This window comes from Pelodiscus sinensis, chromosome 7, assembly GCF_049634645.1.
Source record: "Pelodiscus sinensis isolate JC-2024 chromosome 7, ASM4963464v1, whole genome shotgun sequence".
NCBI classification, from domain to species: domain Eukaryota; kingdom Metazoa; phylum Chordata; order Testudines; family Trionychidae; genus Pelodiscus; species Pelodiscus sinensis.
In genome coordinates, this window is record NC_134717.1 from 36,611,167 (window position 1) to 36,622,686 (window position 11,520).

Consider the following 11,520-nt stretch of genomic DNA (forward strand, 5'->3'; position numbering starts at 1 on the left):
CTTGGATCTCAGGGCTTCCCCCCCGTAACGATTACATCACATTTAGAAATTTATGAGCCTAATTTAGCCTTGGCTAACAAAGCAGGGTCTTTTAGGTCAGGCAGTATAAACTCATGTTCTTAGAACCAGAAGGCCAAAGATCAAAAGACTATCCAGGAGTACACAGAAGCACATTCTGCTTACGGGCCCTGACAAATGCCCCACCAATTTTTTTTAAGTGGACATGTCTCTCATTTTATAATTGATATAGTGATTAACCAAAAAAGCTGAACAAAAATATAAACAAAAATGTTACTCAGTACTAACAGTATGACCCATTTCTAAAACTATGTATGCCAGGGTCCTCAAGCTTTCTCCTCTAAGCAGATGCTATTTCCCAATCACCAACAATGCCAGAAAACTGATATTTTCAGTTGCAGCTGCAACTATTCATCTAGCATGCTGAGGTCTCCAACCACCGCTGTCACTCCGACCACCACTGCTCATTCAATGGGCAGAAAGGAAGCAGCCTCCACCCCTCTGCTGCTTGTCTTGCTTTCAGGACGTTCCTCTTCTCATATGGCTGCTGTTTGTCTGGCTTCCCATCCTTTCCTAGAGCATTGGGCACTGAATGTGGGAAGGGGCCCCTTGCCAAAGTACACCTATAAAGTTGAGGACTTCATAATATCCTTGCACATAGCCCTCTATTGGGGTGAGAGAAAAGCTGAAATGGTCACAAGGAGTGGCAGGAGAAGCACCTTCCTACAAGACTGTGCTAGCCTGTGTGGGGTGATCCTCTTGCCATCTCTGTGAGGGTTGAGGTCTCCCTCCTGCTGTACAGACCTCAGCCTTCCTGAAGAGAAGGACTGGTAGGCTTAAAAAGGAGTATAATCATAGGTCCCTAGCAGCAGACTAGATTTCTTCTGCTCTCTACCCTGCCCAAAAGACAGAATACAGATCAAGAAGGAAGAAACCCCAACCCACCTAAAGGGTGGCAGCAGATTTTTCCCAGCATTCCAAAGGGGTGTTATGTATTTGGCATATGCCATCGCTATCCTGAAGAGTGAGAAAACATGGGAACCCTAAATGTGGGTGAGACCAGAGTGCTGGATTATTTTAATCCATTATTGGTTGATGGGCTGCTATGTAGTTTGAGAGCTTGGGGGTGTATGTATGAATGGGCCTATTTTTTCTTTCCCTTTCTTTTTTATTTAATTTCTATAATATTTATATTATGATTTTTATACTTACACATTTCACTAGACACAAATAATGTTTATACACAAACATTTATTTTATCTGAGAGACCAGGCACTGAATGCACATGAAAATGAATTATGCTCTTATCCAAGAAAACACCACTTCAGGAAAGAATTGAGACCACTGATAAAATTATTTCCATACTAAACCTCAACCATTTCTGAAGAATACTTTGACACTTTTACCAAAGAATAGCTTGAACTAACACTAACAGTTGGTTAAAAATTATTCCCAGCAATTCACTGTATAGTAAGAGTGCTTATGATGTTACTAATATAAGACAGGGGGCAGCAGCACTCCAGTGGGCTATGCTGAGATGTTTTGGTGAGGACTTGCTACTAGGGATGTAAAATCCTGTTTTATTGGTTAACCATTAACATATTAAAGGGGGACAGGCTGCAGGGCTGCTCTGGCCAGCCTCCTGCCCACAGCAAGTGGAGAGTTGCTCCAGCCTTCACTGGTTAACTAGCTAACCTTTCACAACTCCGCTAGCTACAGAGTAGAAATAACTGTCTAAGTGCTGATAGGTCTTGCCAGGTAATTCTGCCTTGCCATCCCATTCTATTTCTATTCAGGTGCCACTCTGCCTGTTATCTATATGCTATATCCTCTAGCTTCTTTCAGTGAGCAGCATCAGTATTTATCATCTTCTGACAGATACTAAAATTGCATGGTTTGTTTGAAACAGTGATCAATATAGTTATAAAATGTCAACAGCTAAGTGTAAAGTTTCACATATAATTTATGAATTCTTCATGATACTTTTCTACTCTCTTAAATACAGAATTTGTATGGCATGTTAATAAGGTCAAAGAACTGAGAAAGTCCCTTAAGAACGTGGACTTCACATACAATACACACACATACATTATAATTGGTAGTCTTGCAGTTATTCAGAAATGCACAACATTAATTATGCTTTATCCTGAGCTTGCCCTGTACAAGAAATGTACAAAATTATAGCAATAGACCTTTTCCATCTTCAGGTTCTATGATTTTAAGAACTACACTGCCAGGTTATTTAGTCTAATAGTACAGAGTTGTTCCCAGTAATAGTTTTTACAAAGAAACCATATGAAAAAAAATAGTTGAAGTTGTTTAGTGACAATGTATTTACCAATCTTTTTTTAAAACAAGGATATTAAACATACTAATCTATACATTAATAAACTTTGGAAGGGATTTTAAGGAACATTAGAAGTCAATAGTTTTTCTGGGGTTTGGCCACCAGACATTATGAGAATTCTTGGCATTCAGTAGTAGAATCATGTTGCCCTTGGGCCAAATCCTGACCACTTTATTCACATGGCCCCTTTATGTAATACATTATAACCTCTGTACTCTGAGTGTCCCTAATTCAGGAGCACCTGTAATACGGACCCTGGTAGGCAGAAATGATTCTGCACCCTGCCACTCTCCCTCCACCCCAGCTGGAGGAATGGCAGCATAGCAATGCACTCTGACAGAGGCTTTTCCCCTGCCATCTCATCTAATGGTGGGGAGCAGTGCCTGAGAGCAGCAGAAGATGCTGAGTGTCAGACAAATGGCCTACCCCATCTCCCTCACCTCTTCCCTGGCCTAGCAAAATCTTTAATCTGGCAAACCCTGTTTCCTCTTCAGATTGAAGAGGTTTAAGTGCATTTGTAAGCCTCAAAGGCATGCCTTGTAAATATTTTTACTACAGTGTAAAACTACTACTATAACAGTGATTTTTGACAGAGAGACTCATGCTATTTGTTACTGCTTATCCCACCAAGGAGGATTCACTGCTTGTTATATTAATATTGTGTACTTCTGCAAAGACATGCTTCATTATGCCCAGGTTTTCAGTATACTCATGCCACACTTATCTCTATCATAGTATACTTCCAGGGTTTTTGTTTTTTTAAATGAAGAATTTATTTCACAGATATTCATGGCTGAGATACACTTGACACTAACCATTTCAAGAACAGTTTGCTAAAAACTCCTATGTATGACACATAACTGGTAGATTGTACCATGTATTATTCACATTTATGGTAATGATTAAAGTGTCTTTTGATTCTTACTCAAAAATAGTTAAGACTTTTAACTGATCATTTAAAACTTTTTAGTTTCAATCGGTTTTGCATTTGGAATACAAGTGATGTTCAATTCAACTGAAGATCAGCCTCATTTAACATTGAACCTTTTTAATACAAACAAGTGATTTGTAAGAATAACCCTTATTTACATTTTGAATCATCATACTCTAGTCTAGGAAGCTAAACTACTCCATAATGAAATTCACACAATAAGCTTTAAATGTAGAACAGCACAAATATCTACTCTTGCTAATCTACTCAGAAGATTAATGAGGTAAGTAAAAACCTCTTTTCCTTTATATCAAAGCCTTAATTCACATATATTCTTAGTTAGCATGAAGTTCAACTGAAGTTAAGCTTTTGCATGAATTGTTACAGTTTCACTTAATTAACACAACCACTTCCAATGTACCTGTGATAAAAGCAACACCAACTAAAAGCAATACTCCTAAAGGAAAACCAGCTTGCTTCATTGAATAAGGCAATCCTGTGAAAAACAAAACAAACAAATGATTAGAGAAAAGCTTTTTAAAATACTTACTACTTATTTGTGGTGATCTTCTAAAGGAAGCATTCTGTTAAAAAAATCTATTATTTATCCTTCAAACAGGATCAAACGATGCAAATTTCCCTAGTACTGTACTATCTGTATACATCAGACTTATTTTATGGGGATCATTTTTGAGAAAAAAGCCTAGTTCTGTCTTAAGTCCAACCAGCACTTGATATCTCTGTTGGGTCTGATAAGGAGATCGCACATTGTTATTACTTATTATTATTATTGCACAATGGTGCCTTTGATCTCAATTGACCCATGGGCTACGTCTACACTGGCCCCTTCTTCGGAAGGGGCATGCTAATTTTGAACTTGGGAATAGGGAAATCCGCGGGGGATTTAAATATCCCCCGCGGATTTAAATAAACATGGCCGCCGCTTTTTTTCCGGCTTGGGGAAAACCCGGAAAAAAGCGTCTAGACTGGCGTGATCCTCCGGAATAAAGCCCTTTTCTGGAGGATTTCTTATTCTCTTATTTATACTTTGAGGTAGGAATAAGAGATCCTCCGGAAAAGGGCTTTATTCCGGAGGATCGCGCCAGTCTAGACGCTTTTTTCCGGCTTTTCCCCAAGCCGGAAAAAAAGCGGCGGCCATGTTTATTTAAATCCTGCGGGGGATATTTAAATCCCCCGCGGATTTCCCTATTCCCAAGTTCAAAATTAGCATGCCCCTTCCGAAGAAGGGGCCAGTGTAGACGTAGCCATGTAGTATTCTCACAATACAAATGCACTATAACACCAACACCATACCATAGTCACAGCAGTAAAATAATGTGAGAACAACATGTTTTTCACATGACTGGAGATTTATAAATAAATGAAAGAGTAATTAAATTGCAGGAAGAAAAGTGCATTTACCTATTATTCCTGATCCTATGATAGAGTTGATAACATTAAAACCAGCTGATGGGAGATCACTGTTTCCTCCTTTAGTTATAGGTTTGCGAACCAAGGCTGTTCTATCATCTGTTTCCATCTATTCCAATAAGAAGATTCTATTGTTATAAAAACAGATTAGCCCAGCAGAGAACAATCAGTTGAATCTGGATCCACTCAGGTAGGGCCCTACCAAATTCATGGTCCATTTTAGTCAATATCACAATTCATAGGATTTTAAAAATCTTAAATTTCATTATTTTAGGCTGTGGAATTTCAGATTCAATTATGTTGCAATTATAGATCTTGGCCCAAAAAGGAAATGTGGAATGGACGCCCCACAAGATTCTTGTAGGGAGGTTGTAGTAGTGCTACCCTTACTTCTGCTGGTACTGCCTTCAGAGCTGGGCAACTGGACAGTGGCAGCTGCTGGCTGGAAACACAGCTCTGAAGGCAAAGCAACTGCCAGCAGCACACAAAAATAAGGCCGGCATAGTATGGTAATAACCACTCTCCTGTGCTACTGCTTGAAGAGTCACTACTCTTGGACACCCAGCTCTGAAGGCAGCAATGCAGAAGGGCGGCATGGTATAATACTGCTGCTGGCACGACACTGCCTTCAGAGTTGGGTACCTGGCCAACCACTGCTGTTCTCTAGTTGCCCAGCTCTGAAAGCAGTACAAAATTGAGGGTGGCAGTACAGTGACCCCCTAAAATAACCTTGTGATCTCCCAGTCTGACACAAACTGGCTTCCCTATGAAATCTGTAAAATAATAAGGGAAAAGCACACAAAAGACCAGATTTCATGGTCCATGACACAATTTTTATGGCCATGAATTTGGTAGGACCCTACAGATAAGCTGCAGAGATAGGATGCTGGCCAAAGAACTATTCTCTGTGACATTTTGGCCCCCAAAGATTGAAATATCATGGGATCAATCAGGTGCTCTTGCAAGATTTCAGCCACATCTGAGAAAGGAGTAGAAAATAAGCTACTTCTGATTTTGGATCAGTCCCAGAACCAAAACGAGAGGGATAAGTTCAATTCCGAGATTTTAAATCAGAATATATCAGAATCTGATGATGTGCAGATTCAAGGTTTCAGTGCTGACTTATTTCTCCTTCTAACAAATAATTTCTCTCTCAGCCAAAGTTTTAATCCACCATGAATAGCTAGTTGATATTAATAAAATTAGCTTGCCCCAGTAAACTGACACATGAAAGACCCAAATTCTAGGCAAAACTTAGACTCTCACACATCTGATCTGCAGTAACTAGTAGTTTTACAGAGATAATGTTCTCAGTCTGTAGATGTATAGGGAAGAGAAAAGGTGCATCTTACTCATAAACTTATCCTTGTCTTAGCCAATACACTGTCCAGAGAATTCCCATCAACTGGGAGGTCAATAAATACAGTGATACGTGATTAAAAGGATAATTTAATGGAAAAAAATGGCAACTCAATTAAAGTATGATGATTTAGCTTGTATACACGATGATACTGAAATCACTATCTCAGAGTGGTAGGAGCTTGCTACATATCAGGCATTACAACAATAATTCAACTCAGATGACTATAGTCAACACCACTGGAAAAATATTAAATACATCTGGGAAACCAAAAGTGCATTTATTTCATAGGAATCTGTACAGTGTCATCAGCTGACAAATGTAAGAACATCACAACAGAATTAAGTGGCTATATGGAGCTCTTTAAAGTTGCCTGTTGCTGACAGGACTGGACATCATCAATGCTTTCACTGTGTTGGAACAATTTAGGTTCTCACCTTTGTATTAAAAGTTTCAGAGGGATAGCCATGTTAGTCTGTATCTAGAAAAACTTAAAAACAAATAGTCTAGCAGCACCTTAGAGACTAATGAAGAGTGTAGGTAGTATCATGACCTTTCACGGGCACATCCCACTTCTTCAGATGAATAGTTTCATTCATCTGAAGAATGAAACTCCATCTGAAGAAGTGGGTTGTGCCCACGAAAGCTAATAATATCTACATTTTTTTGTTAAACTCTAAAGCTATGTCTAGACTACGCTGAAGTTTTGAAATATCTTCTTCCAATCTGACTTTCGAAAGCTCCAAAAAATGAGGTTTACATGGCTTTTCATAAAAGAGGGGGTTGCCAAAAAAACCACGTCCCGACTACTTTCACTTCTGAAAGTGAGATCGGAAGAAGATATGCAAATTTGCATATCTTCTTTCAAAACTTCAGCGTAGTCTAGATGAGCCCTAAGGTACTGCTAAACTATCCCTTGTATTAGGTATCAGAGTGTTTCTTTGCAAGATACCATTTCTTTGTCCAAAAATATTTTTGATCAATCAAAAAAAATTGGACCATACAAGTGAGAAATTAATTCTTCTTTATATGATCTCATTTCTGGATCACTGACTGATTATACAAAATTTCTACCTAGTTTTTAGACCAAGTGACTTTGTGGTAAGACAGCATTGGTTACCTGTAAAGCATCCACTAAATCTAAATCATTATAGTCACGCTTTGTAGAAATTAGTGGACATGACCCTTAACTCTTCTACTGCTGCAGGACTAGCCTTCAGCCTTGGCAACAGTATGAATAAAGCATCTCAGAAACCTGTGCAATGCTAGACTGTATTTGAAAATGAGTACTCCTTTGGCACCTTAGAGACTAACAAATATATATGATCATGAACTTTCATGGATAAAACCCCTTAATCAGATGAGTTGGAGTGGTGACTGTATTTGGTACACATGGGACAGGAAAAGCCTATGATAAAAGACATTATATATATAATGTCTGAGAAATCTGGTTCTTTAAGCTTATCAATTTGCATCAAATAAACAGGATGTTAAATGAATACTTTATTCTAAGACTGCCAGTTAATCACAAGTAACTCACATGATTAACTAAAATTAATGATTTAAAATTAATCATGATTAGTTGCGGTTTTAACTGCACTGATAATTAACAGACTACCAACTGAAATTGAATAAATATTTTGGATGTTTTTTCTACATTTTCAAATGTTTATTTCCATTACAATACAGTGTACCATGCTCACGTTATTTTTATGTTTGCACTGTAAAAACACAAAGTATTTTTCAATGTACCTCATTAAAGCACTACAGGGCAATTTTTTTATGTGAAAGTGCAACTTACAAATGTAGGGGGGAGGAGGGTTTGGTAACAGAACTGCACTCAAAACCAAAACAAGATAAAATTTTAGTGCCTACAAGTTCATGCTGTCCTACTTTTTGTTCAGCCAATCACTCAGACAAGATTGTCTACATTTATAGGAGACAGGGCAGCCTGCTTTTTATTTACAATGAAAGTAGGAAGGCTAGACAGAAATGGGAAAAATCAAGACACTTTTTTGGGGCTGGTAGTAGAATGAAGACAGTTGCCTATAAAAGACAAAGCCCCTAAAATGACAGTACCAATAGTAGCAGTAAATCTGGTCATTTAACAGAAAAGTCATAACAGGTGTTCACATGGCACTTTTATCTGATTTGTTTGGTTGCACAAGAAGTAGGACTGAGTGGACTTGTAGGCTCTAAAGCTTACATTGTTTTGTTGTATGCAGTTAATAGTTCTGCATTTGCAAGTTCACCATTCATGAAGAAACTACACTACAGTTCGTGCAAGAGGTGAACTGAAATGCTTTTTTCCTTTTTATAGTGGAAATGTTTGTAATAAAAATAAAGTGAGGATTATACTCTTTATATTTTTATTGCAACTGAAACAAAGAATATCTGTAAAACACCCAAAATATTTAAATGGAATTTTATTATTGTTTAACAGCACAATTAATCATGTGATTAATCATTCATTTGTAATTGACAGCTCTAGTTTATTCTGGTCACATGATTACCATGTCATGTATTTGCATGTTGGAGCAAAAAGGAACTTTTTTACACCTTGGGATTCTTTGCAAGGTATACAATAACAATGATAATGCTTTGCTCAATAACAATAATAGCATGTCCCATGTAAGGATCTAACTTCATCACTTTTTCTATACACCTTTCATTAAAGTTTCCACCTACTAGAATAGCGGGGACTTCAGAATTTGCTACCCTCCCCCCCATTGAAAAAACAAAGCCTTAAGAACTTTAAGGGATTAATCTTCTGAAGCATCCAGCATCCATAGCTCCTGTGAACTGTTCCAGTTGACACAATAAGTGTATTTTGGGGAATGGAGGAAGGAGTCAGGATTAGTTGTCAGATCACCTGACTTCTGTTGCTGTCTCTTATCCTTTCTTCCCTATGTTGCTCACATAGAGCCACTGAGATGAAAACAGATGATCAGGAGCAGTTATTGGTGGTAACTCCCACTGAAAATTTTGCAAGTCTTCTCTATTTTATTTTTCTCTCTCTCCTAGAATCATTTACATTAAGACAGCTGTTTAGTAAAGCCTACACCTAATTCAACACTGACATTAAGGACTAGGAACTATTCAAAGTTGATGAAACAAGCAGACAATGCCTTTACTTTCTGGAAAGTTTTGCAAAGCTTATTTAGGGTCTTATAGTTTGTTGAAAGTAAAGGCAGAAAAATGCCTTTAAATAAGAAAGTGAAGGATAAAGAGTAGCTAGGTGACAGCAGGCTTGGGTTACTTTCCTTTGTCTACATCCAGGAAAAAGTTAAATGTCAGAAACAGAGCTTCCAAGGAAGCCAGGCAATAACAGGCTGGGCGTGAGGATGCTGTATGGTTTTGTAATACCCCTTCACCCAGGGTTGGCCTTAGTATGAGGTGAACACCTCGGATTCCGCGCCACTAGGACCCAGAGAATTGAGATCTTTCAAAGTATTGGCCCAAGCCAGGGGGGCATAATTTGAGCTCCCCACCTCAGGTGCCAAAATGTTGTGGGCCAGCCCTGCCTTTACCCCCTCTCAGACATGCGTTGACGGTCAGTCCCCTTAAGTCAGGCATGTCCAAAGTCCGGCCCGTGGGCCAACTGCGGCCCGTGTTCCGATTTAATACGGCCCCCACTTCCTCCCCCTCTCCTGGCTCCCCGACGCTCTTTTGAACTGGCATGCCCAGTGCGCCGCTTCCGGCCACGCCGCCGCTGCCCATGGCCTCCGTGGTCCTAGAGCCTGCCCTGTAGGGCACGTCCACAGCCCCACTCCCCCGCTTGGCTGCGGGTTCGCCCTGCCCCCGGGCCACCGTGCCCTGCGCTCTCTGCCCGCATCCAACCCTGCGGGCCCTCTGCCTTGGGGCTGAGAGTGCGGGGACAGCCCTCACGCATGTTCACTTCTTCAAATCTGGCCCTCTTTGAAAAAAGTTTGGACACCCCTGCCTTAAGTGCCGAGTCCTCAAGAGGCAGCAACGTGAAACCCCAGCCGCAAGTTCTGGTCTACGGCGGCGGCTGAGCTCGGCACCGCCTGCCTCCGCCAGCAAAGAAACAGGCGAGGCGGGATGTTTCTAGCAAAGTAGCGACACTGCCTCTCGCTGCCCGCGTCGCGTTACCTGCTGAGCAGGGCTCGGCAGCCGGCTCTGCGCCATCGCCGGGCTCGGGACAAGCTCCGGGAGCAGCCAATGGTCCCGCTGGGAGTCTCGTCTGCGCCTCCCCGGGCGCGCCCCTGCCGACTGGCTTCCGAGCCCAGAGCCGCTCACTGGCGCCGGGAGCGTGAGCAGCTCCCAGAACCGCCCGTGCAGAGGGGCTGCTGCCTGCGCCGCCAGTGAGAGAACTGGGGCCCCCAGCTTGACCCCCCCTCCCCGGGCGGGGATGGAGGCCCTCCCTGCAGGGAGGCTTGTTCGGGGCATGGGCGGAGTCTGGAAGGGGAGGGAAGGGGGCTGCCAGTTTTCCCGACGGGAGGACCTGCCGCAAATGTCCGGTCCCTCCGGTGCGGGAAGTTGGCGGCCCCTTCCCTATCCCGCGCCAGCTAAAGTCCCAAGCGCCTGCCCGGGGGAGCCCCCGCCCCCGCCCTTCATCAGCCGCACGCAGGTCCCGGGCGGCGGTAGGTGCCCCTCAGCAATCGGGAGCCGAATGGCACCTGCAGCCTCAGCTCCGCCGCGCAACCGGCGGCAACATCGCCTCAGCACCGAGGCAAAGACTGAGTAAGAGGCGGCGCGCAGGTGTGTTACGTTAGACCCGCGGAAGAGTAAGTAGAGTAGCGCCCAGGTGTGTTACTTTTGTTCCCGCGAAAATAGAGCTAAACACTCCCCCGCCCTCCAACCACACACACACTGTGCAGGGATCAGCGTGGGGGGCTGCCCATAAGGGGCTATTGAGGCAAGTTGAAGTATCTCTAACATAATCAGTGTGGGAGAGGTAGCTGTGTTACTCTGTAATTTAAAAAAAACCAGTCCTGTGGCACGTGAGAGATTAACAGATAGATATAGTATCATGAGCTTTCATGGGCAAAACCCACTTCCTGGCTTTAAGCCTGGCTCCTGCATCTAGAGAGGTACCTGGGCAGGACCTTATTGAAATCAAGGGCCCTCCCACTGAGTTCAGGTGTGCTTACCACTACTAAAGCTAGCAGTTGCATCTCAGTTTTGAAGCATCAGAGCTCTACAACAGCGACTGTCATTCCTTAGATGTGCAAAATCCTTATCTGAGAAGGTCTTTATCATTATTTTGATTCCTTGGTTTAACCCCAAAGCAAATCACAGGAGAGAGCTAGGTCCTGCAACAAATGCCCTAGGGCCAGGTGAGGCTCATTGCAGCCTTAGGAACATAATATTCAGCCTTGCTGTGGAGTAGGCTTGGAAAGGCACATGCTTGCATTTTTTCTTAACCTGAAATACCATTGCACCAGCCCCTCAGAAATTAGGTTTCTCTGT

The 11,520-nt window shown here is 41.9% G+C and overlaps 1 protein-coding gene across 5 annotated transcripts in view; it reads right to left on the reverse strand.

Moving 5' to 3' along the window:
- Positions 1-10,754, reverse strand: part of SLC38A11 (solute carrier family 38 member 11) — a 37,944-nt gene extending 27,190 nt beyond the window's left edge. Inside the window, exons 1-3 of one of the 5 annotated variants that reach the window (XM_075933516.1) lie at positions 10,201-10,752; positions 4,719-4,836; positions 3,718-3,792 (exon numbers count right to left, since the gene is read on the reverse strand). In XM_075933516.1, coding sequence (XP_075789631.1) covers positions 3,718-3,792; positions 4,719-4,836; positions 10,201-10,497 — 490 coding nt within the window. In that variant the 5' untranslated portion in view covers positions 10,498-10,752. Of the gene's footprint in view, positions 1-3,717; positions 3,793-4,718; positions 4,837-10,200 lie in introns of all 5 variants that reach the window. The other 4 variants (XM_006137331.4, XM_014580746.3, XM_075933518.1 and 1 more) reach the window with 4 other exon arrangements.
- Between the last annotated feature and the right edge of the window lie 766 nt (positions 10,755-11,520).